The sequence below is a fragment of the Emydura macquarii genome, unplaced genomic scaffold (genome assembly GCF_026122565.2).
Source record: "Emydura macquarii macquarii isolate MOO-44397 ecotype Brisbane River unplaced genomic scaffold, CSIRO-AGI_Emac_v2 contig_2768, whole genome shotgun sequence".
Taxonomy (NCBI): Eukaryota; Metazoa; Chordata; order Testudines; family Chelidae; genus Emydura; species Emydura macquarii.
This window is the reverse complement of record NW_027132905.1, coordinates 40328784-40356265: the sequence shown is the minus strand read 5'-3', so window position 1 is coordinate 40356265 and position 27482 is coordinate 40328784. Positions and strand designations below refer to the sequence as shown.

At 41.2% G+C, this 27482-nt stretch overlaps 1 protein-coding gene across 4 annotated transcripts in view; it reads right to left on the bottom strand.

Annotated features, from left to right (window-relative positions):
• Positions 1 to 27482, bottom strand: part of MORN1 (MORN repeat containing 1) — a 123062-nt gene that overhangs the window by 26815 nt on the left and 68765 nt on the right. For 2 of the 4 annotated variants that reach the window (XM_067566745.1, XM_067566746.1), the window contains exon 12: positions 25526 to 25611. The exons of 1 other annotated variant lie outside the window; for it this stretch is intronic. In XM_067566745.1, the coding sequence (XP_067422846.1) occupies positions 25526 to 25611 (86 nt within the window). Of the gene's footprint in view, positions 1 to 16637; positions 16697 to 25525; positions 25612 to 27482 lie in introns of those variants that run through there. One more of the 4 variants, XM_067566747.1, reaches the window with a different exon arrangement.

Here is a 27482-nt window from a genome sequence, read left to right as displayed (position 1 = left end):
CCTCAGCTGAAGATCTGGTCCAACTTGTGTATAGCTGCTTGCAAAGTGGAACCTTGGTGAATTCTCCATCACTGACCGTTTTTAAATCAAGATTGGATGTTTTTCAAAAAGATCTGCTCTAGGAATTATTTTGGAGAAGTTCTATGGCCTGCATTATACAAGAGATCAGACTAGACCAGTGTTTCTCAACCTTTTAAGTAGCAAGTACCTCCCTAACTTCTGAAAATTTTAATAAGTACCCCAACACTCAATTTTCCACTTTGAGAAATACAATCTTTTCCCCCTTTACTGCTGGATGACTGTATTTCTCGTAAAGCAGGAGAGTTCTGAGTTCTGCAATGCTGTGTGGTTGTGGCAGATCACAAAACCCCCTGCTGCTTCTCCCCTCCTTCCTCCTCCCCTTCCTCCATGTAGGGGCAAAGATCAATGCCAGCCAATCACTATGGCCTGATGGCACGGTCACGTGATGTTCCTCTTACACAGGTGGGAACTTGTGAGGTATGAGCAGACACTAGCAGCCCACCAGAGTGTATAGCAGCGCTTCCCATGGCCAATCCAAGGTGGGTGCAGGCCTGGGGCAAATCACACTGTGTGGGCCCATCTTAAGATTTTTATACTGGTAAAATCTGGGGCTGTCATAGTTGTTAATTTCACTGCTCAACCAGAGCAGTGAAATTGACAAGTAAGCCTACCGGTAAAGCCCAGGATATCCACCTGGCTTTCTGGGCATTGGGCTTTGAGCGAGGAGGGGAGCTGCCACCTGGGCAAGTTGCAGTCGGCTGCCGTCTGGCTGCCAGCCTGGGAGGTGCGTGACTGCCACCTACTCCAAGCTGGGGCGGAGGAGGCTTCCGCGCAGGCTAGGACCCAGGTATGTGGGCAGGCAGCTGCTGCCCGTCTTCAAACTGGGGCATGGGAAGCTGTCTCTCGGCTCAGAGCCAGGGCACGGGTGGCAGCCACCCAGCTGCGAGTCTAACTTGCAAGGCGCAGGAGGCTGCCACTGGGCTCCCACCTGGGAGCTGGGACCAGGTGGGACCAGGCAGCTGCTGCCCGGCTTCCCAAAAAGCCAGTGGCTGCTGCCCAAGCCTCCAGCTGCCGCCCAGTGTCCCAAAAAGCTGGCAGCTGCCACTTAGCTTCCCAGGACTGGGACAGCTGCCATCTACCTCCCAGCTGGGAGCTGGGACTGGGCGGGAAGCAGGCAGCTGCAACCTGGCTTCCCCAGAAGTCGGCGGCTGCCGCTCACCTCCCTTCACTGGATTTTTTGCTGCATACCCCCTGCATGTGTCTCGCGTACCCCTGGGAGTACGCGTACCACAGGTTGAGAAACTATGGACTAGAGGATCACAACAGTCCCTTCTGGCCTTAGAATCTGTGACTCTGTATGAACTGCAAATTAATTGATTGGTTAATTGATTATTGGTTGCGAAAAGGAATAAGCAGATATACAATACATTCAGATTCCAGAGGTTGGTTTTAATCTATAAAGTTGGGGACAGACAGCACTGAATTAGGAAACTGCAAGTGGATCCCCATGAATGCCATTTCATTCAGATAAAGTGGAAATTCAGGGCCAGCAAGTTTAGGGTTAATTCAAGACATGAGTCTTAATTTGTATGTTTTATTATTTAATTTCAGTGTATATGCCCAGAGCTGCATGCAGGTGCATTTACAAATAAACAAACAAAATCTAATATAAAGAATTCTAGGAAATGATTACGGTTTTACAGGTGCAACCTAATGAAATGACACAATATGCTTTAGAAACAGGAAAAATCTAGACTAATTCAGACTAGTTTGTTTAGTAATGTAGTTTGACACAGTCATTACAGGTGATCATGCAAAGGTCAGAGAAATCAGAGACGATGGATGATCTTGCATTAAAGGCACTGGTATAGGACACAGCAGATTTGGTTTAAATTCTTTGCTCTGCCATAGATTCCCTGTGTGACCTTGGGCAAGTCATTTATTCTCTCTCTGTGCCTCTGTTACCCATTTGTAAAATGTGGGTAATAATACCCTTTATCCCACCTTCAGCCTGTATTGTCTACTTAGACTGTCATCTCTACAGTGCAGGGAGTGGATCTTATTATGTGTATGTACAGGGCTTTGCACAGTTGTGCCCCAATCCTGGTTGCTACTGTAATACAAATAATAAGCACATAGAATGTAGAATCATTCCTGAGGATGTAGGAGATTGGACTCCTACATTTGATCAGACAGGATGATAGCCGATTTGAATTTGACAAGGAAAAGAGAAGGTGAATTACATGAAGAGTCTTGTATTTCTTAACATTTAACATTATAATCCAATAACCAAATTAGCTCGTTACATTCCCAGTTGAATATACTCTGCCCTCCCCACAATGCAGTCTGTACATTTTCAGTTCAAAATTATTCATTTTCCTTAGGAGAGCTTGGATCTCCATTAGCATGGATGGCATTTGAGAAGAAGTGGTCCCTTCAAGTTAGAGAAGATGTCACTGGGAAAATTAACTGCCTGAATCATACTTGACTTATGGATTAATATGGCACTATGTAACTCATTTTTAGACTCTCTAAAAGAGACATACCAGGAACTGAATTGCCTTCACTTCAGACTTTGGGCTAGATTCTCACCTCATTTATGGAGTGCCCCTGCAATGATGTCAATTTGGATCAAAATCTGACTTCACTTTGATGGCACAGGTAGGAGCACTATTCCTGTCCTGCTAAAGCACATCCCAAATACAGTCCCTGTAAGTGATTAATTTAGGTTTCTGTATCTAACCAAATGAAGTTATATCTGTCAATAGTATCCAACACAGGTCACACACACCCTTAGCCCATGTAGTATTCAGTATGTATTATATGAGCGTCATCTACATTTATGGCAATTCCTGACACTTTTCCACCCTGGTATAATGCTATAGATATCTGAGCCTCTTCTGCACCTCCTAGCTAGAATGTAATTACTGGTGGTTATGCATGCATTTGTTCCCAATTCTAAAGCTCTTGCCATCATATTCAAAATGCCCAGACTTGTCACCACCTGATTGCTGGGCAATATGTAAAGAATATGTAATATAAAACTTTCTTTCCACATTCAGCAAGCTCTATTGCTGCCCTGGGGAAGAATAAAAATGTGTGTGGATGACGAATATAACATGGTACATATTATGACACAACCACTTGATTCCCGTCAGTGGCAGTTATGGGCTAACCGGCTAAGTCAAAGGTACAAGATTGCAGAAAGATTTTAGAGCTACAGAGATAGCTGCACTTCAATGCTTGTAAGCTTTGAGATCCTAAATGGGTGAAAGGTACTAGCTATCAGAGTTGGGGGCCAAGTGAAACCAGAGTGGGGAAAGTAGGCCAGAGATCTTAGCAAGGGGGTATACTGTAACTATTAGAAATATAGCCCCTCTCTTTCAAAAGGCTATTTTGTGGGAGAAAATCAGGGTGGAATTTCCAAAAGACCTAAATCTGCTCTCAGCAAATCATTGATAAAAATGCCATTGATGTCAGTCGGAGCAGAGTTAAGCTAATGCTGAGCACTTTTGAAAATCCTGCTTTAAAAGATAAGCTAGAAGTACAAATAAAGTAACAAACAAAAGAAGACAGAACAACTGTAACACTGAACAATGCATCTACCGGCCTTCATTCTCCTTCACATAATCCTTTGGCAGGGAAAATCAGGACTTCTGACAGCATGTGAACACATTGCTACTAATGCCCAGAGTTGCAGCACTGCCAGCTCGAAAAGGTCAGGGGGAGAATCCTCCACTGTTGTGGTCCCTAAAAGGTGACCTGTTAGTGTCTGTAAAACTTCAGTCAGATTCCAAAAGTGGAAAGAGATTGTTCAAAAATGTAACCAACACTGTCTGATTTACATTTTAAACAATTGCCACTTTCTGAAGATCTTGAGGTACCTGAGAGAAGTGTTCAGACATAATAAGTGGAGTTAGGCATCCGTCTCCCATTGGGCACCTAACTCCCCTTAAAGCTGTTGAAAATCGCTCTCTAGCTAATAACTTCTTGTTTTTTTTGCCACAGAGAATTACATCACAGTAACCACAAACTTAATTGAAACAACCCTTGCTATCCAAATATTTACAACTTACTGTTTTATTCCCAACAATGTTCCCTTATGGATTAACTTTCTTGCACCTAATCTTCCCTGCTCTAACCACTAGACAAACTGCTGTACAGAAACAATGATTTGTTGGGGGAGGAGGGGAAATTAGATGCCTTGATGTATGCAATAATTCCAGAAGCTAGCATAGGATGATACTAATGCTATCTAATAATATCAGATCACAGATGTCTGGAACAGGCCATTCATTTTTAGGTGCTCTTTATCTGCAGCTGTGTGAATGTATAATGAATTCTTGCTACTGGCTCTCTGTTATAAGCCAATGACTATGCAGTCTACAACAGCGGTTCCTACAATTTTCTTTTTGGCAGAACCTGCTTAGAAGCTATGACCAAATTGCCAGGAGTAGAATACCCTTCAAAACAGTCTTCTTTGCTATACAGCCTGAGACACTACCACTGAAGAATCCTACCATGGTTCTGGGAATGTAACAGACAAGGGGAAAAGAATCCAGAAACCAATTCTCAAGAGAGGGCATCCATTCGATCTTTCTTAATAAATAATAATTCTTTGCATTTACCCAACACTTTCATTCAAGGATTCAAAGCATTTTACAGACATAGAAACTAAAACCATTGTAGAGTAGAAAAGCATGGTACTGTATGTTTTTTACGTGGAGTCCAGTAGAGGGTCAGGCCCAGTTCCTCAAAGGTGTTTAGGCACCTGTCACAGGGTTCTCTTCTCATCACAGGTGGTGCCTCCTACTGGCCACATCTGAGGCTACATCTGGGATCTGCCAGCCTGACACTCTTTTCTTGTGGTTCCTCGGTCCATCGTCTTGCTCTTTTGGTCTGTGGCCTCTCTCTTGCCTCCCCAGGAACCGCTGTACCTCATCCTCATGGCTTAGTCGTCCAGTCAAGTCACAAGAGTCCTCCCCTACCAGGGTATTATCACAGTCCTCCATGCCATCCCAGGCAGTCCCACTGCCTTCATCGAGCCACTCCCTCAGTGGCTAGAGCAAATGGACTCAGACAGTCTTCAAGTTCACTGCCCAGATTGCACCACTCATTCAGTGGCTGGTAGGGGAACCCAAGTCTGCCTTCTACCCTGGATTCCAGTCCAGGGGCCCTATCTCCAGCAGCTAACATCAGTAATAGCACAAACCTTCTGCCACTCCCCTGAACTACTTCATAACTTACCTATCCCAGGCTTGCATTCTACACCCTTCTAGCTAAACTCTTATCTCCTGGATTTACTAAAAACCCTTCCTCTTGGGTCCAAATCCCTTTCTCTCCCTCGTCCTCGGAAGAGTGACTGCAGCGCTCCTCCCTGCAGCCTCCTTTCTGCTATCAGCTCCCTGATTTTATAGAAGCCCCACCTGTTCCTGCAGAACTGAGCTTCCCTTAATCAGGGTTCTCCTCTCAGCCTAACTATTCCCCACCCCCCGCACCTCCCTGCTTGATAACTGGCCCATCTGGCCTATGTTAATCCCTTCAGGACAAGTGTGTGGAGCACATCTCATCACAGCACCCAACTTTCATTGATTTTAATGGGAGTTAGGTGCCTAACTACTTTTGAGGATCTGGACCTCAGTGACTGCTCAAGGTCACAGAGTCACTGGCAGACCCAGCAGTAGAACCCAGGAATACCAACTGCCAGGACTGGCTCTAACTATCAGACAGTCCTGACAATATCCTATTGCAATCCACTTCTGCTTGTCAGATACTTTGGTGATGAAGGTGGCATAAATAAAAAGAGATAGATGGATTCCCCAGAGGCAGTGATGCCACATACTGACTTTAACCACTTGTTATTGTCTCCAAGGCTAGAAATGTTAATGTTTAGTTATCACTGAGACAGGCACTATACAAAAACCTTAGTCAGACAAGACACACCTGTTCCTTTTTGATACAGACCCTACCATAGCGATCTACATCTCTGTAACTCCATGGCTAAATTGCCACTTGATGCTACCATTGATATACACGTGGAAATTTCCAGTAGTGAAAATGCTTTGTCTTGTCTCTTGAGTGGAGTGAGCCACCATGACAACACAACACTAGTGAGCCATGCTCTGCATTGGTTACCTGATCACTTCTGGATGCAATTCAAGATATTGGTTACAATATATTAAACCTTCAGTCTTGGGTTCTGTTATCTGAGAGTTTGCCTTCATCATGGCTCTGATCTGCTAAGCTGCTCTTGCTATTTGTTCCTTGGACTGCACTCTCCTGGATAGATGGCAGGGTGTTTTTGGTGGATGACCCAGTCCTCTGAAATCTGCTCCATATGGTAGTGTGTCAGAGCCAGAGTTTGGCAAGCCTTAAGGCACAGGGTGAGTCCTATCTGTTTGTTCAAGCTTTTAATTGACAATTAGATCATTTTAATAGCATGGCGTAGGGGGTTGTTATTGGGATTTACATTGTCGAGGCAGTGGTTGTTTCCACTGGTAAGAAGTATCCAGGTGGTGAGGCTAGAGGGGGCCATTACACATCTTATACAAGCACTGACTTTAAAAAAGTTATTGTCCAGCTGCAACACACAGTATCCCAGGGTTTCTATGAGAACCTTTGAATGATGCATCATACCTCTTCAGTCTTCTTTTTCCCTTTGAGCAACCAATTCCTTATTGCAGACATTTACTCATTCAGAAATGGCAGGATACACAGCAGAAGGTTACTGAGGTGTGGAGGGTGGAAAGAGGCTTATAAGGAGTTAACTGTGGTTCCCTCCCTCCCTCCTTCTTCCTCAGCCTTAGGAACCCCTCCATATGCTGTGTTCCATTTATTATTTCTGCATTGCATCAGAAGGGAAATATTCACACTGAGCCACAGGGATTAAAGACTGAAGCTCCAGAGAAGTCAGATCACATCCGTCATATCCAGCTGTTTCCAATTCCAACCCTTCACACCTGCTTTTATTTATTATTCCTTGCTTAGACAAGACAGGGCTCATTTTTCAATCTTTAAACCTTTTCTTAAGAGGAAGAAGAAGAAAAAGCAAAGAAAAAGAAATCAACCTATTTATTACTTTCTCTTTTGTCTCTCTGAGAAAGCCCACCAAGAAGAGATTAAAACAAACTACTGACATGGCAGGGCTCTGACCTAATGGGAAGCCACACAAATATTGAGGCTGGACAGCTCCCTAAAGCATGTCTCCAGCAAGGCGGGGACTTCATGACAGAGTAGAAACTGTATCAATTGCAAGGATTTACTGTTAGTGTGGATTCCTGGTGCAAGTTTTCTTATGTACATTTTCATTGGTTTGTCAAGTTTTCGCTTCAGATGTGCAAATAACCACAATGGATTTGGGAAGAGAGATCTCACTCTAGTTGAGATATTTCCTGGTACCTACAGGGCTGTCCACTTCTACTTATCCTCAGCTATCATTCCATGGTGCATGCTTGTATCTTGTTCACAATCCACTCCAACCACTCCCCTTCTCTCAGTCTGGAGCTCTGCCTCTCCTCAGGACTTGGACTGCCTCGCTGACCAAATAACTGTGCTAATTTATCAAACAATTATTGTTGACTGAAAACTTAGAATGGTGTTTTCAACAGCACCTAGGGGTATTAGACACCCAATTCACACTGAAAGTCAACAGGAGACATGGGGAGTGTCTATCTCGCTAAGTTGCTTTTGAAAATCTTACCCCCAATTAATGTTATCCTCCTTCATAAGCCGGATGGCATATGAGTAGAGCTTCTGTTTTGCAGCATTTATTTTTAGCAATTTTTGAGTTCTGTGTAGATGTCCAAAAAAAAAAAAAGATCTCAGAACTCTTTGATATGGTAATGAGATTTTAGTTACTTCCCAAAATTCTTATGTAAATAGGATGTACTTTAATTTTTATATTTTTTTATATATAAACCCAGAAGCTCAATAACAAGGATACAAAGCTTAAATTAACATTTAGTCATTATATATATATATATATATATGTATGTATATATATATGTATATATATAATTATATATAGCATTTGGAGCATCTGTTCCCTAGGGCATTTTAACGCAGTAATGTTTCAAACAGCACTACATTAAAGCACACTAGAGAATCTTTAGTGCATACCAGTAGGATCTACCTGGACCAATTAATGTGTAACACATTAGTGAGCTTTAGAAATCACACCCCAGTAGTCCATATTATGCTCCATGTAAACAAGCCCTTACGTAAAAGCCAGGGAGCAGGGACCTCACCTATATAAACAAAATGCACTATAAAAGGGGTAAAGCCAACATGAACTGAGTAACCATTTCTGGTGTTTTTCTGTTATTTATTGAATAAACTCCTGTTTTTATTTATTTATTTGTATCAGCGTGTTATCAGTGTTTATCAGTAAAAACATAAAATCAGAAGCCCTATATCTGTTCTATAACTGGACGGGCAGTGGTGGTCCAGGACTTACAGGTACACACAGAATTCAGAAATTTCCATTGTTTACTTCTCAAGACAAAACAAAAACACACTTAGTTTAATGTGAAAAGTTCCAGAGGGGTAGCCGTGTTAGTTTGTATACTTATGCCTGCAGAAATGTGTTAGTCTTTAAGGTGCTACAGGACTCTCGTTTGTTTGTGTTTTGTTTTTTTTTAGTTTAATGTGCTTTTCTCCCCTATTACTGTAAGATTTTCTTTCCACTCCCCCATCACAGAAGCAGGAGCTCCAGCCCTTGGAACTTGTGGGTCTGCTACAGGCTAGGTAATTTGTTTTGCCTTCTGGCCCCATGCTGTGCTGATAGTGCCTTCCCTACAGGGTGCCATTCCTGGAACTTGCCTTAAAAACTGTTTTAATTCCTGAGCAGATACCTGCTGGCTTGGAGGCTGTCCAGCACTGTCCATGACCTTCCATGGTACCACCTTTCTGCCCCCCTGGTGATGTATGAACATGGGCCCTATAAAAGGACACTCTATTCTACACGATCCTGGGAAGGGAGGGACAGGACAACTCATTCTCCTTTTTGAGCGGGTAAAAGTAGATCCATGCAGAGGTAAGAGGCAGGGTGTGGATATTAGACTCCATGTGATCTAGCCACTTTGTGGATGCTTTCCTCATGCGTCCATCGGATTGCTTTTCCCAGTTATACAAGTGCATGTTCAGGATAGACCATGATTCATGCAAAAAGACTGGTAGATAAAAATTGCTCTCTATCCACGTCAGTCTTTTTAATGGGCTGGCTCCTTCCTCTCTGTAAAAGAAGACTTTTTAAGAATGAAAATGATAACAGGTGAGATAGAAGATATAGCCTGTCTGTTTTTAAATCCTACTATAAATTGTTCATTCTAGAATTTCATCACACTGACATTTCCCTCTAGAAACAGCTTTTAATTAATTATGGTTGGTCTTACTCTTTATTTGCAAATAACTTCACGTGAGCCACAAATAACTTCAAATGTGAGCCACCTATGTACTCTGCCTTTTCTCTCATCATTGCAGCCACAGATCTGGACTTTGGGTGTGTCTACACCGCAGAGTGAAGTCGACTTGCTTAAAGTTGACTTTCACCCACCAATTTTTAGAAGTCGCTGGATCGTGTCCACACCACGCTCTTTGCGCTGGGCTTGTGCGTCCACACTTGCCACAACTGTTTTGGCAGTCAAAGCAGTGCACTGTGGGTAGCTATCTCACGGTGCAACTAGCTGCAGTGGCTGTTGGGATGAGATTCATCGTCCCATGATGCAACACTCCTTCCCCCTCCCTTCTTCCCCCAAACAAACAGGAAACTGATTTTCGCACCATTTGTTTATGCTGTGCGCTTGCCATTGCTGCGGAGACATGGAGCCAGCTCAACTCTGCACTATTATTGTGAGTGTCACAAATACATCTGGGCTTATCATGAAGTATTTTCAAAGAAGAGCGAGAACCCGAAGCACAGGCAACTGCTATACCACCGAGGCTGCCCTGCCACAAGCCACTGAGCAGAACAATTCCCAATTGCTGCAGGCCGTAACGCATCATCTGCAGTCCGTGGAGCACCGGTTCTGGTCCCGGGAAACAAGCACAGACTGGTGGGACCACACTGTTATGCAGCTGTGGGATGATGACCAGTGGCTGCAAAACTTTCGTATGTGAAAGGCCACTTTCCTTGAACTTTGCTCAGAGCTGGCCCCGTCCCTGAAGCATGTGAATACTCGCTTGAGACAAGCTGACGGTGGAGAAATGAGTGGCCATCGCTCTGTGGAAACTGGCAACCCAACTGTTACCGCTCGGTTGGGAATCACTTTGGAGTCGGAAAATCTACAGTGGGAGCTGCCATGATTCAAGTGTGCAAGGCCATTAACAGACTTCTGCTATGAAGGATAGTGACTTTGGGAAATGTGCAGGATATAGTGGATGGGTTTGCCGCAATGGGGTTCCCAAACTATGGGGGGGCCACTGATGGCACACACATCCCTATCTTAGCACCTGCCCACCTCTCGACCGAGTACATAAACCGCAAGGGGTACTTTTCCATGGTCCTGCAGGCCCTTGTGGATCACAGGGGTCGTTTTACAGATATCTATGTGGAGTGGTCTGGAAAGGTACATGACGCGCGCGTATTTTGGAACTCGGGGCTGTTCTCTAACATGCAGGTGGGCACTTTCTTCCCAGACCAAAAAATTCACATAGGGGGTGTAGAAATGCAAATAGTGATCCTGGGGGATCCTGCTTACCCCTTGCTCCCTTGGCTAATGAAGCCGTACACCGGGCACCTTGACAGCGACAAGGAGCGTTTTAATAACAGGCTAAGCAGTTGCAGAATGTTTATTGAATGTGTGTTTGGGCGTTTAAAGGCCAGATGGAGAATTCTCCTCCCTAGGCTGGACATGAGTGAAAAAGAACATCCCCTCAGTGATATCTGCGTGCTGTGTTCTTCATAATGTGTGTGAAGCGAAAGGGGAAAGGTTCCCCCAGGGTTGGGCTGTGGAGGCAGAAAGACTGGCCGCCAATTTTGAGCAGCCAGATGCCAGCAATACGCTGAGAGCTAACCCCGTAGCGCTTTGCATTAGAGAAGCATTGAAAACCAGGTTCTGCAATGAGATGCAGTAATGATTTGTGTTCCTGTATGTTATGTGCCTTTGCTTAAAATCCCCTCTACCATAGACGTCCGTATCCTCCAAATCCCTCCCAAGCAAGATATGATTTAATAAAGAAACGTGTTGAAACAATGCAAACTTTTATTTATGAATATTCAAGTTGGTGGGGGTAGGGGGCTAGTGTTCATTCACAGTCTCAAATGGTAGTGTGGTTGCTTGCAGGCCAGCTGTTAGCAGGGCCACCGCTGCTTTCTGCTCGCCTCCATCAGGGTGGAGTGCACCACATACTACAGCCTGGCCATTCTCCTCCAAGACTGCTTGGGGGTGGGAATGGGGGAGGGTAGCAAAGCCATAGGTTGAGGAGCGTTATGGAGGGGCTGCAGCGGGACTCTAGCCGGCTGCTGCTCCTCCTGAAGTTTCACAAGCCGCCGGAGCATGTCTGCTTGGTCCTGCATGATTCGCAGCATCTCATGCGTGGTACTGTGATCATGCTCCTGCATCGCTCTTCGACTCTCCCTGTCCATGTCCATGTTCTGGGACAAGGTCATCTGCCACGCTTGGAGCTCTGTCTCTGCGGCCCCGGAGGCATTCATGAGCTCGCCAAACATGTCGTCCCTTCTTTTATTTTTCCTCTTCCTAATCTGCGATAGTCTTTCCGCAGCAGTTCGAGCAGGCTGGGTCAAGGCCGAGGTGTCTACAGAACTAAAAGAAATGCACAACGTTGCCATTGTTAGCATATCCAGGGAAATGAAAGAAATGCAATAATGTATAAAAAACTCCCCTTGCTTACACAAGGGTAAGACAGACCCTCATTCTATTCCGCATATCCCAGAAGGGTCGGCTTGCTGTGCCGTTGCAGAGATGGTAAGCCAGGGGCACTTTACTCTGCTTTAGAGAGGATTAAAAAAGCTCATTCCAAATATCCTGTATGAGAGGGGTCTTGGGCATCACGGTTTAATTAAGATGACCATTTTATCACGAGGGGGCCACAGGGGATCTGGGGACAGTGGGGGGGGGAGGGGGGGTGTTAATAGTGTCCTCTGAAACCATAGCCAAAAAGTTAAAGTGACTTTATTGGGACAATACAATGGGGAATAAACATGCACCGTCTTCCCTAGGTGACCATGAGCAATATCAGTCTCCTGAGGATAACGCATGAGGAAAGGGAAGATTTGCTTGGTCCTTATGCCGCTATGCTGTGTTCTGCCATGATTTCGGCTCCCTTGATTGCAGCATGGCGTGGCAAAATATCCTATCGGGGAGGCAGGAACAAGGCCCAGAAACCTCTTGCAAAGGATAACAGATTACCTACATGAAAGTTTCCTTGAAATATCAACTGATGATTCTTGGAGTATATCTCTGCACATAAATAATCTGTTCTGGCAGTAACCACCCAAGACAGTATGCTAAACCTCTGAAATCCCCTTTCCTTCCCCCCGCCCCTTAAAAAAGAACATAACTGCTAATTTAAAAAAAAAACAACTCACCAGATGTGCCTTCCCCGGGATCATTAGTGCTGTCCTGCGTGCTGCTGGACTGCTCTGGGGTCAGGAATAGGTCCTGACTCTCTGGGAGAAGGGACACCCTGCTCTCCTGCGCCCTGCTCTCCTCATCCTCATCCATGGAGTCCTCATCATTGTCCCTGGAGTGGGATGGAATGGAGGTATCGATGCTGCATGGAGGCACCAGGGTGTGGTTCCTGCCGAGAATGGCATGCAGCTCCTCAGAGAAGCGGCATTTTTTGGGTGAGGAGCCAGAACGGCTGTTAGCTTCCTTGGCCTTTTGATATGCCTGCCGCAGCTCCTTGATCTTCACGCGGCACTGCTGCACGTCCCTGTTATGCCTCTTCTCCAACATGCCCTGGGATATCTTCCCGTAAATGTCCAAATTTCTTTTGCTGGCTCTGAGCTGAGTCATAACGGACTCCTCGCCCCTCAGCCCGATGAGATCTAAGACCTCTGGTCGACTCCATGCTGGAGCACGTTTGGGCCTTGCAGTAGCAAGGAGGAGTTCAGCTACAAGCTCCCTCCACGCTGGCCAGACAGGAAATGAAAATTGAAATTTTCCCAGGGCATGAGGAGAGGGGCCATTTCAGGTGAGCGTGACCACGTAACAACAGAGCGCGAATGTCCAGAGCGGTCACAATGGGGCATTGTGGGATACCTCCTGGAGGCCATGAACGTTGAATTATGTTTCGCTCTGTCTACACGGACGCAAAATCGAACCAATAAAATCGAATTAGGCGCTACACCACTTGCAGAGGTGGTTTTATTACATTGACTTTTGCTGCATGTTAAGTTGACGGGACTGCCATGCCAGTGTAGACGCAGGCTTTCAGAGATCGACGTAAGTGACATTATGTTGACCTCCGTCACCAGTGTGGACCAGGCCTTAGTTCATCACTGGACTTAGCTTGTCATGCTCATTAATCCATTACCAATCAGTTACTAAATCATTCTAAGTGTGAAGATTTCTGCTTTAGGGGAGAATAAAAAGCAGTGTAGCAATCTAATACACCTTGACCCTTTATTTATATTGCTTTAGTCTAAGTATTGTCTACCATATATCCTCAGGAAAAAAATCCCCAGACATATGTAGAAATCTCAAACTTTTTGTGGTTTTTCAGAAGAACAAGAACACAACAGATTGTCATCTGTAAAGAACAATTAGTGTTGTTTCATAAGTCAATAGATAGCACCCAATAGAAGGATCAGACATGTTTCATGTGATTTTTTTAAATTGTTAAGTGGGATAGAATGGAATGATTTGCAATGCACTTACACAAAAGATCCATCCCTTTTTCAGTTTAGGAATGCAACCTCATGGCTATAGTGTAACACTGTGGCCTCATCTACACTGATGGTGGTGTGTAGGGTATGTGTAGCTACACACTTCAGTGAAAAGCAGGCTCTGTTCACACAGAAGTGTGTACCTACTTGTGGCAGTGAAAGGTTCTGGCAGGGTGGAGGCAGTTCCCCACTGCCTCCCCTCTGCTATAGCCATTCCTTACTGCTGGAGACTCTCCCTCTGGTTGGGGAAGACTCTGGCAATGGGAAGACAGTGGGACATGACACTGCTATTTTTAGCAGTGTAGGCATATGGGCCCTGCTTGGGTGTGTAGAGAGAGCTGTGTAAGGCACATAACCACAGGGTTCAGGTGTTTTTTTATTCACCTATGCAGTGCCTCACCATCTACACTGCTATTTATATCCATGCCAGGGGTGTGTGTAGTGTACAAACTCTATATGCCACCATAAGTGTAGACATAGCTTGAGAGAGAGAGGTTGCCTCGGTTGTATACCTGGTCCTGCCAGTGACTTTCTGTGAGCCTGATCCAGAGTTGCTGAGCCACTGTAACTCTCATTGATGTCAATGGGAGTAGTGGGTGCTCAGCACCTCTCAAGATCAGGGCCCCATATGTCTTTTGGCAAGTAACTTCATCTCTTTGTGCCTCATTTTCCCTGTCTGCAAAACAGATACGAGAACTGACTACCTCAAAGGGGCAACGTGAAACTATGAAACTCAGTCAATGGTCATGAAAGATTGAGATTCTTACATGACAGATGTACCTATAGAAATGCAATGTACTAGCATTAGTAATAATAATAACAACAACAACAATAAAATAGGTTAAGGGCTGCTGTATGCATTTGATTCAAGAGGTGACTATTCCACTAAGGTTAATGGGACTGAACCCTGAGAAGAAAATACACCACACTGAGTTTAGAGCTGAAACTGTGCCCATGTAGTCTGGATGTGTGCACTAAGACACCCCTATATCAGCTGTACTATCCATATATTGAGATGGCTACCCTGTCTCTGTAAAAGAGTGACATACATTAACTAGATATACTATGAAGCAATTGCCCATGATACAATGTTAAAAAATAGATTGTATGGTTTGCAGTAGCATCAAGTGTCTATTCAAGTGTAAAAAAAATTAATTGACTCCATCTGTATTGGCCTAATGACTGATTAAATGACTAATCACGGAAGTCTTAATTAAAACCATTTTTCTGTACAGAAGAGGATGGGGGGGAGGTAGGTGCTCATTAATGTGTTACAATGTGTGTCAGATTCCGTTTGTGTCATTTACTAACAGCCGTCAAATGAGTAATTATGCACAAGGTCATTTTGTGTAAACTTTTTGCATACATCATCAGACTGATTGGATTAGGAGCTGGTGCTCCACTGGATTCTGCATGTGGCTGCATTTTTCCATCACAAAACAGGTAATTAAGGTTGCTGAGAATAAGCAATAAAAGAGGTTGACATTTCCTCCGCCTCCCGTATGCCCCCAACTCCACTCCCCCCTCCAAGCTAGCCAAAGATTCCTGCAGGACTTTCATGTATTGTTAGATAAAGCCCCTGGCCATGTTTACTAAATCAGGCCTGTCCTCAGCAGCTGACACAATTTAACATTATTCAGGAACTGACAGTGATCTCTGTCACATTATGAAATTCTATAATATATAAAGAATTTCTCTGCATGAATCAAATAACCAGGCTACCAAAAAAAAAAACAAAAAAAAAAACCAGAGTCCTTTTTAAGTAAAGGAAAATGGCAGTATAAAATTCAGAGATGATTTTACTGATTAGTCACTTGACTGCCCTGGTGCTTAGTGACCTTTGCTATGGAAAAATAACAAACTCCCTTTGCCTTGACAGCTGAGTCCAATCTATTTAAAACAATATATTAAAATAAGTAGTAGAATAAAAAAGGTACGTCCTGAGCATTAAATAAGCCAACTTTCCACTTGCATGTAACTCATGCCTATGATCTATGCTTTTTAATGAGAAGTGTTGCATATAAAATGCTACAGCTGTGGCAGTGCAAGGGAGGAGCCCAATGTAGAAACTGTAATATAGAAATACATTGTTTACTCTTAAAATGTGTGTGTATGTATAAATATGTATAAAGTAAGACAATTTGTTGACATTTTCAGGTAGTGATGTTACTGCTGCAGCAATGCAAGTACCCAATCCTGCAAACATTATTTATTCCCCTGAGTAGTCCTACTGAACTTGAGTGAGGACTACTCAGGGAAGCTAAAGTTGCAGGATGAGATTCTAATTCAAGACTCTAGAATAAAACTGGATTAAGACTTCTTCATAAATTACCACTTTAAAACAATCTGGTCTTCTGACCAATGATGGTGACGGAGAGAAATCTGCAGTGACATTCACTGTAGGCACATCCTCCTGTGAAAGTGTGGCATGTTGTTTTAAAGTATACCCAATTGATTCAAAACTATTGCTCAGAATATGGATAAAGAAATTACAGGTACCAAAAAAAAAAAAAAAGAAAAGAATCTTAGTCATGACTATGTAATTTCTGATTATACTTTTGGCTTGATTAAATGCTCTCCTGTCTAAACTTTTCAAAGTCATGTAGGTTAGATGAAATGTATATATAAAGCATTACAGTTTCTGAGTCATTTCAGAAATTTAGCTATAATTTAGCTCTAATCAAATCTCAAGCAAAAACAAATGTCAATTAGTTTTAATTAATTAGATTGTAAACTTTAGTCCAATTTGACCCAACATACCAAGTAACTGAAGAAAAATAAAATCAGTGACCACGTGCCCCTGCCAATGCTGAACACTGTTGTCACCTAAGAAAGAAAAGTTCATTTTAATAATAAATCAAGGGCTGGAATTTATTATAGGATATGTTGAGGGTTGAATTCAGCCCCAGTATAAGCAGGTATAACTCAGGGGATTAATTTGGCCTTCAATGCCCGAAACAATAACCAAACCCAAAGATGAACTATTCCCTAATCTTGCTAATAAATATGAAATTCCTTTTCATTAGGAGAAGAAAAACACTTGCATTTTTAAAAATACAAAATTCCCGTGAACTCCAAAAATAAGTAACCTATTAGTCAGAGAAGATCTTTCAAAACCTGAAGTGAAATTTTATTTTTAAAAAATGGAACAATTCAGCACAATCTGCTCTTCCCTTCTAATGCAAATGAAAAACTATTGCACAACTACTTAAATTACAGGGTGGTGTGTCATTCTTAATCTTCATAGAAATGTAGGAGTTCCTGTTTCAATCACTTCTATTGTTTGAAATATACCAGATGATAATGGAGGGGCTGCCACTGTGGGCAGAGATTGATTCTTATGTGAAGCTAATAAATGAGTTAATGTATGACTTGCTGGAGGTTAAGAAGAATTACTAGACAGTGGAGAAGATCAATGTATGAGACAGCTGCAAGTAGATTAGGTGACCTAATTCAGTGGTTCAACCTTTCTGAGTGAAAGCCCCACTGGTTAACACTAGGTAAAACATGCAGCCCCCACCCCTCACCAGCCATAAAAACATATAACCCCTATAAACAGCCGCCACTGCACATCCAGTATGGCCCAGCCTCTTTCCATTCCTCATAGACTGAGGGTAATGGAGGTGGGCCCTAGCTCCAGGCCCCCACCGGCTGAGGCTGCTCCTCTCTGCCAGGTGCCTGGCCAGTGCAGGGCTGAGGGGGAAGCTGCTGCTCCTCCACTCTGGCTGGTGCAGAGCTTGAGGCTGCTGTGCCCAGCGCAGAGCTCAAGGGGCTAAATGACCTCAATATTATTGAAGTCTCATGGACCCCTGTAATCTTTGGCACCCAGGTTGGGAACCATTGACCTAACTGTCTGAAATTCCAGCATAGTATCTTCTCCTAGATGCACTGATTATATAGGTTACTCGTTAGCTTTAATGGTTCAAAAAGAATTAAACCAAGTTAAAAGCACTAAGGGCCAAATTCATTCCTGGTGTAACTCCATTGAGCTCTTGATCATGGTAAGATTAGAACCTGTAGCATCCAATTTCTGATACTCTGCAGTAACTACAACTTCACTAACTTCTTCAGTTCTTGAACCAAAGTGATGAAACATGGTTAAATCTCTATCATAAATTTGACTGTGTATAGAGGAATTAGACCCAAAGGACAAGAATTAAGAGCAGAAAGAAAAATCTATACTAATATGTTGTTATAATGAGCAAATACTTAGCAATGAAGAGAACCTCTTAGCTGTGAAGTGACTGTGCACGTCCCACAATGAAAACAATTAAGAAGCGTGGTTCTGATTTAATCTGCTTGAGAACCTATTATCAACATGGTCATAGCTTGCATGGTTCCCATGTCCAGTGTGGACAAATGCACAAGCAGAAACTATGTCTTACTAACCCAGTTCTAACAAGACTAGTGTCTGTTTTTTTAACATGGTTGGGATCCAGAGAGGGACTTTCCCTCCCACTCTGGCTCCTCTCAAAGGCACAGCACAAGAGAGCGTTAAGCATAGATGCAAATGGTGTCACAACCATATTTAAAAACAACATTAGACATGATTATATCACACAGTGTGGACATGGGCAAAGAATTTCAGAATATATCACAAACCAATTAAGCATGTTTGCCGACAAGATGTCATAAAAATCTTTTAATTGCACTTCACACTTAATATGGCATAGATTTGATATTCCCAATTGTTTTATTTGGGGCTAAATAATACTCTCAGTTACATACATGCGCTGCCACTGAACTCAAAGGAAAACAATCTGCTTTCAAGCTTAGTTAAACCATGATAAATGCAACTGTGACTTTTAAATTTATGAAAAAACAACATGATAGTGTTTTTTTCACTGAAATTTTTAAAAAACAGGGAACTACAGAATTGCCTCTATTAACTGTATTTCCTGCAACACCCAGGTGTACACATATTTATGTGAAAAAAATGTTGAGTGTTGTTTTACAGATCTCAGCCTTTAAGTATATCTCAAGTTGAAACACAGCATAAAGCTTATATTGATTTATACTCCTCAACAAGTGCAATAGGACACTGCTTGGATTTTATAAGCACAGACACGGTCACAGTTAAAAGCATATTTCTCAAGCTCTCCTTCCAAGCTTGTACTTCATGCCTTATCCACAAATTCTCACAGTGACCTTATTTTTCATATTAAATGGCACATTCTAATTAACAGAACTGCAAGACCTGCATTAGTAGCTTTTTGAGGATCGCTGCCATATGCTAATCACGGTTTCACAAAATAAAATCCAAAGGTTCAATTCCAGATAAATGACAGGAACTATTTTCTATGTTTTATTTTCCATTTCTTTTGGAATAAATGTTAGGTTAATATGTAGAGAACACCTGGGGGCTGATTTTATGTAATTTGTCATCTCTTTTAGGTAGGGTCCTTCTTTCTGTTCTGCCTTTGTGCAGTACCCAGCATAATGGGGTCTTGGTCCAGTAGTTGGACTCCTAGATGTTATCACAGTAGAAATAAATAAAAGTAATAATAATTTTCAGAGATGCTGAACATCCACAGCTCCCATTGACTTCAGTTGCAATTGTAAGTGCTCAGCACTTTTGAAAATCAGGTTCATAATGTAAGAAAAGAAGAGAACTGGAAAAAGCATATTTAAAACTATTACCTGGTACTTCAATTTCCTTCTTTTGATCTTTAAATATTGATTTATTTACATTTGTTCTTACACCCATTTATTTATTGTCTTCTCATTCATCTCTCTAAATGTTTCTTTGGTGCCTTATTTTTCTGATGCATTTTCCTAGGGAAGGATGTTTCTAAGCTAAATTTGATTATTAGCAAGATACATACGTAGATTTCCCTCTTCTAGATAAGTAGGTGATAGGTCTTCTCATGTCTTTTATCTTCCAACATTGTCTAATTCTTCCATGCAGTTTTTGTCTAGGGTTGATATATTTTTCATTCAGCTACATTCCCATATACCCTTGATTTCTTTTTTCTGTCTGTTGTGTATTATCTCCATCATCGACATTTTCAGGCCCAAATTTTGATTCCTCTATCAACTCATGTAGCTCATTTATATTACCAGGAACCAGGACAATAGTTTATGCAAAACTGAAGTGTTTTGGCAGTCCCTCTGTTTATCATGATGTCTTTTTCTTTCCAAACCTCTCTCTGGAAGATATTCTGTAGCTAGACCATAAAAAGCTTGGGAGAGCTTTGGTCTCCAAATCTTTCTGCTTGTGTACGCATACAGTGTGATATACATATAAAAATACACAACACTGAATGTACAATAGTCTGAACCCTAATGTCCAACATCAGCCATCATCTGAGGTAGGTTTGTCATTATTACACTTTGGGCGTAAGGCTTTCTTTCAATTCAGTCTCTATAAAGATTTGGAAGCTTTTAAAAATAGTTTTTTGGGTACTCTCTAGGTATACAGGGTCTTCTTTTCTACCAGCTTAGAAGGAAAGGGAATCTCTCAGTGAATCTTCTTCTAGTACTGTCTCTTCCTCCTTGGAATACTAGTTTGATTAACCATGGAATGGAATGATGAAGAAAATGAGATAAGACATTACTAGTCTGTAATCTATCAGTCCAGATGTGCAAATCAGATAGGTATAAAGGAAAAGTTCCCACCTGAACATTGGATTTCTGAGATTCAGACACTTGTATTTTGAAAGCAGAGGTGGATGATATATGTCACTTTATGCCCAAAGATTTTGAAACTCTTTAAGCTTATCAATATACTGTACTCATGCAATGATATATTTTGTACTAGGACACAGAAATTGCCATACTGGCTCAGACCAGGTGTCCATCTAGTTTAAGGTCCTTTCTTTTATAGTGGCCAATACCAGATAATTCAGAGAAAGGTGAAGGTGGAGAGTGGACAGTTATAGAAAATAACCTGCCCACAGGATAATTTTCTTTTTAATGAGTGCCAGTGAATGAGTTGGCATATTTCCTGAATGTTCATTTTACATTTTTTTAAATCCTATCTAATGTAACTGAATGCTCTCAGCATCTGAATAAGGGTCTAATTCTTTTCTGAATCCTGATAAGGAAATGGCCGTATTTACATCCAGAGGCAACAGAATTCCACAGGTTAATTATAAATTATGTACAACAAGAACAACAAAAATCCTTTTATCATTTTCAAATTATTTGCCTTTAAATGTTATTGAATATTGCTTTGTTATTATGACAAAGGCTAAACAGGATTCCCTGCTTTATCTTCTCTGTACCACTCATTATTTTGCTTACCTCCATAATGTCCCCTCTTATTCCTAGCCTCTCTAAACAAAACAATCCCCCAGTCTTTTCAATATGTCTTCATATGGAAGTCTCTCCCAGCCTCTGATAGCTTTTGTTGCCCATGCTGCATTGCTTTGTGCACTCCAAGATTGTCCTCTTCAACCAGTTTGACAGGTCATGAAGAAGCATTTTGTTCAATATCTAGAGGCCTTTGCAAATCATAAAGAGGCTAATCCTGCAACTCTTAGTGATACTGAATTCAATGGAGCTGTTCATATGATTAAGAGTTACTAGCATGAGCGGAAAAAGCAAGACTGGGTTCTATGAATTACTTATTTTATGCTTTGCTATTACTCAGTAATAGAAAAAGGTAGGAGGATTCTGCGCAATGGCAGATTTTCCTAATGTCAAGATTTTAAAGAACTACATGTATATCAATAATAAACCCGTAAAGAGATAGTAAATGACTAGCAACTAACAGGAAGTTTATAGCTAATGTCACCTCCATCACAACCAAAACAGTAGAAAAAGGTGCACATGATATCTTAGTGTTGCAGATGACAACTTTACCATCTGCTCCAGAGGATGTCTCCTTAATCAGTTTGTTGGTAAGAAGAGATGCAAATTAGATATCTCCTATTCTTCTATTTGTTTTGTACAGAGAGCATAATTTCTGCATGAATGTCCAACTGTGTGCTCACCCTCTTTATGTCACAGCAACCTCATTTATCAGTCATTCTTCTCCATATGAAAAGATCTATAATGAGGAGTCTGTCATTGCCCAGCTCCTCTGAGTCAGGAGTTTTCATTTTCTCCTAATATTTGCTGTTTCTGTTGCAGTTTAATTTGCTGTTGTTGCATACCAAAGCATCTACACAGTCATATCCATGAACAGAATATGGAAAAGGCTTATTGTTTGCCTTCATGGCTGCAAGATTAGATGGCACTAAGAAACCAGATTCTTGATCTGTTACATTTTCAGAGGAACTCAGAGGAAAGTTTGATTCGCTATACTGAAATTATTGTGTCATTATTTCTGTGTAAGAAGTCATGGTATTTAAATATTGTTTTTACAGTTGGTCAGCTGGGTAAGAACATCTGTAATGTGAGGCTGCTGAAGGAAAAATAAAGTCCAGAGCATACTGCATTTTTTCTTTTAAATGAATATCTCCAAAAGACAATAAATTATCCATAAAATTGCTTTTGCTTGCACATGTGACAAAGGTAATATCCTGGTACTTCTTTCAAAAAAGCGATTTATAGAGGCTTAATGGTATGCAAAAGCCAGAAATAATAACTAAATTTCTTTCTTATTACACATCTAAGCAACAAGGAACATACCTATGGCTTTGTATTCTGAAGAAGACATTATTTCATGGAAGCAATTTCTACTAGAGTCTCTAGATTTCAACAAATATCTGAAGCAATTTACACATAGCAATGTACACTGAGCCAAAAGCTGATATGATGCCAGAATTCAATTGTACTGGTATGGATCACCTTGATCTAAGAAGGATGCAGGTCTCATGTGTTCTTTGTTAAGAGCCAGAATTTCAGTTATAGAAATTCTATCACATTTTCAACTTTTAACAATCTCTACATTACCTATTGATAATGCATAGTATACTATAGAGAATGGCTATACTCTCAGCACCAAGAGCGTAAGAGCGTTTCCTCTTTAATGTACCGATAAAGGTTACATTTATGTCTGAAAAACATAGGCTGAGATCTCCACTTTACATCTAAACAAAAACACACAAAAGATTAAAGTAGCTAAACTCTCCAAAGCTCTTCATAGCTTGTCTAGAGAATGTCTTCCAGAGTCAGAATGGGAAAGAAAAATACAATTATAATAAACAGAAGGCTGCCAGCTATGAGTGGCACAAACAGAAATAGGATCCCACAATGCCTGCCTGAGCAAACACATATTAAGACTGACACTTTCACCCTTTTGTCTTTTATGATTTTTCTGACATTCCTGGGCTTTCAGCCCTAAAATTCAAAACAGTTCCAAGCTCGTCAGAGGGGAAGAAGACCAATGGGGCAGAACACAGACTGGGGCATTCTGAGAAGAGATAATTCATTTTTCCTATTGGTTTGTCTGTGTGACAGTTACTTGGCAGAAAAATTGGTATTTCTCGGGGGGAGCGGGGAAGGTTTGTTTTTTTTCTGATTAAAGGCCTGTTTTACAATCATTAAATCTCAGCTCCGATGAGAGAAAAAAGTGCTTTTTGGGACTAAATATTGGGTCTTCTATAACAAGTGCCCACCCCCATGTGAGAGGTTATTGGCTGGACAAGCAGAAATGAGACACAGTGCCCTGAAGCTGGGGAGGCAAGGGTGTATTGGTTAGGCTAGGGGGACAAGGATGGCTGACTGGCTAGTGTGTCTGCCCATCAGGCAGGCACAAGATAAATTTATATTTAAACTCTGCTTGGGCTTTTCAAGGACCTGTTGGATCTTTAGCTGCCCTGTCCTCCCTCCACTTAGTTGTCACATAGGAGCTGTTTTTCAGGATGCTATGGGTCTGATTAATCACCTGTTTTGGGATTAGAAAGGAATTTTTTCTGTTAAACCAAACTTGCCTAAATTCAGTGGGTTTTTTCAACTTTCCTGCAGCCTCATGGAGGCCCAGTTGGATTGAAAGGAATAGGTCTTGAAAGTTTAATATTAGGAAAGGTAAGACAGTTAAACTCGTCACAACTTGTGGCTGGTATCCAGTGTGGATAAAGGCTAACAAGGCCATCTCCTGGACCTAGAGCTAACAGAGACCTGGGATTTCGGTGGTGGACCTTCAGCCTGTAGGAGAAGGGGAAATCTGAAGTCTTCGTGGACTGAGGTCATCCATTGGTAGCCTTAGTGGTGAGGTTTCAGAAATAAGTTGAGGCCTAGGGGTAGGTTGAGGAGGATCTTCACCAAGTTATACATGGTGGGACCCTGTAATCACAATACACTGGACCCCATTAAATGCCTGGTATGCAGGCGTAGGGGTGGGCAAACAGTGCCCCTATCCAGGGTTAATTTATTAAATTTCGGTCTGATGCTTAAAATTCATCCCTTGTATCTGTTGTTCATTTGCTGCTGTGTCCTCCTGATCAACAGCTTTTTCTCTAAACCATCTACAGAGTCAGCACAACGGGGCATTGAAATTGTAGGTAGCTTGAATGTTGTTATGGATGTTTCTATCACATAAAATTGGAAAAACTATTTCAAAAGTTACTTTTGGATACTGTATATATATTAAAACTGTGCAGTGATGAAACCAGTGCAGTGGGGTAACCACATGACTGGGAGTCAATGAGATTGCTTCATTTCCTCACCTTTTCCTCTAATACACTGATGTAGCTTTGTTGATTTTTCCTTATGGCAACACAGTTATTTTTGTTATGACAGTGATCAGCTAACATCAGGATTACATGTACTGTGTGATTCCCTAGCCAGTGAATCTACCATTTGCCCATCCCTTGCTACAGAAAATTTGCTCCAGAATCTAGATTTTCAGTTAAAATAAAATCTTTCTAGCCCTCATGGTTATAAAGATAACCTTGAAATTGTGAAAAAAGTGTAAATGAATGCACTGATTTCTGTCTGAACCAATAGCTCTGACGGAGAAAGGTATGAAGTGCCCCTTTTCTTACAAAGCTGACAAATTAAACATCAATTTTTGTAACTATTTCATTGCTGATCAAAGCAAGTAAGGCAGAAGAATGACAATCAAGTTAGGAAGATCTGCATAAGCAGAATCTCAGTTTGGAGTTTTATTTTGACATGACGAGAACATAGAGCTTGAAAGAGTACCTTTCCCCAATTCACCTCATGAGCCATGAGAAAAATATTATCTCTGCATGATCACCGCTGTCCAAATCAGCCCTGCAAAACTTTACTTGACATATAGTCCAAGGAGACTTTTTTTTTTTAATACAGATTTGTTTCCCATCCTAAATCATTTGCCCCCATTTCTAATCATCACCATGATAAAAAGTGGACAACATAGATTTTATGTCTGGACTGGTAAATATAAGAGCAATTTTAGAAGCATGGTCTAATCCTTCTTTATTTATGACATTTCAAGGAGAAAAGCTTAAAAGACTTGATTCTAAAAACAGATCTGAAGTTAAAACAAACATATACACGCACTTCCTGTGCAGATTCCTCTGTTATACGTGTGATTCAGTTAATGGTCAGATCCAAATCACTCTTATACAAGTGTATATGTCCAAAGTAAATTATAAAGACACTAGAAATGTATTGATGTAAAGTGTGAAAGGCAATATTATATGATAATTATGGCAGTGAGAAAACAGGGCCATTTCACAACATAGAGGTACCTGTTAGCATTTGCTTGCTGCAGGAAGGTAGCACTTCTTTAAGAGGAAAGCATCTTCCAGCTGAGCAGAAGGAATATTGATTCACACATACCTGCTGTCTACAATTTTCTCCTGTGAGACTGTCATCTTCTCAGCTTTCTCAGCAGATATCCTTACACTTGGCTTTTTGCCTCCTTTCTACAGCAGAAAAAGGAAAATATATTTCTGCACTGCTCAAGGGAACTGCCAAAAATGGAGTTGTAATTTATGATGTGCTAATGTTTTCCTCTGCGTTCATAACTGTAATTAACTACTAATGCAAAATCATCATCACTTGGATTTGGTGGCTTTTGATTTGCATATATGCTCCAAATTTTGACATACTTTCATATCACATATTTATTCCTGTAAGCAAAATTTGGCCCTCACTCCTATAAAATCAACATCCCTTACATTTCTCTTAGCCAAATGCTAGCAAGGGATATGACAGTTTATATAGCTCTGTATTTTTAAGAATCTAAGACAATTTGGATCATCTAGTCTGACCTCTTATCTCTTCCTGCATTTTGTAGGATGCTGCCTACTTCATTCCCACTAATGTTTTGTCTCACTGATATGACTGTTTGCAGCAATGGAGCCTCATTCACCTCCTTTGGTGTAGTCCTGGCCACAACAGTCCTAACTATTAAGAATCTTTCCCAGAACTTTTCTTTCTTTAGCTTCAAGTCATCATGTCCTACCATCTTTTAAAGGTATCTTATAAATCATAGCAGCCAAATGCTATCTCTGTGTGCAACCCCACAGATGTCATTTCACTTTTTTAAATTAAGGTCTTTCTTTCAGTTTCTCCATTAAAGTCATTATGGCTGATCAAATAATTTTGCCCTGGGTATTTGATTGGGCTGATAGTTTTAAATTATCAGTAGACTAGGAGGAATTATTTTCAAATTATTTTTGGAAGTCTTAAGAAAATTAACCATTGTTTCAAATATTTTTCCACATTCACACTGTGCTGTGTTACATAGCCTATTTGTACTGCAGTAGGTAACACTGAAATTGGCAAGGGTGAAAAGTTGATCAGTTTCACGTCTTTTTTTTTTAAATTTCTGATACATTGTTTTGGTCCCATTGTGCACTGATATATTGCAAAGCCTGGGAAATTATGATCAGGAGCATTACCCGAGTCAGATATTTGTTCTGTTTTAATTCTAGTACTTGTGACAGGAGAGATGTTATCTTGTATTTTTTATTGTCACAAGCATTATAGTGAGCAAATGAACATTACTATTATTTAAGTCCATTTTACAGCCAATTACATTTCAGGAACTGTCAGCATTAAATCTTTGTATGGCTCAAATGTAATCTAAAGATAGCTTTTTAATCAGTCAAATTTATTATTTTGATAGTTACCTATTCATACAAAATACTGTTTGCATTGAAAAAATGCTATATTTGATCTGTTTTCTACTCTAGTTTTCTACATGGAAGAGTGATCTTCCAGGTTCATGTCTGGTTATTCATTATTAATTATTATTATTATTATTTCTATCACGGCAGTGCCTAGAGGTCCTGGCTGAGATCAATGTCCCATTGTAAAAGGTAGCTCTTGCCCTGAAGAGCGTACAACCTAAATGGGCAAGACAGACAAAGGGAGAGAGAAAGAGATTTACCACTGTCCCTGGCAGAGATGAAACTGAATCCAGATTTCCTGAGACTCAGTTAAGCATTTTATTCACAAGACTATCCTCCTCAACCATAGTCCACAATTTTACATCATTAATATCCTGTCAATGCTATGGATTCTTTATTTTGGCTCTACAGCTGCTGCCTGAGCCAAGATCGCACATGAACACCTACAAAGACAAGTGTCTTTGCCCAGGCTTTAAACATGCAAAGCTGTATGTATTTTTAATTTTGTAGTAACCTGCATGAATTTCACACCAACAATGAGATCATGTGCAATTTCCTTTTTCCAAAAGAACAAGTAGGCAATAGTTACAGTAGGATTTTACAGAAAGTTATATGGGCTTTTGAGGGGATTTGCAAGTCATTTTTTTAAAATGAGAGCA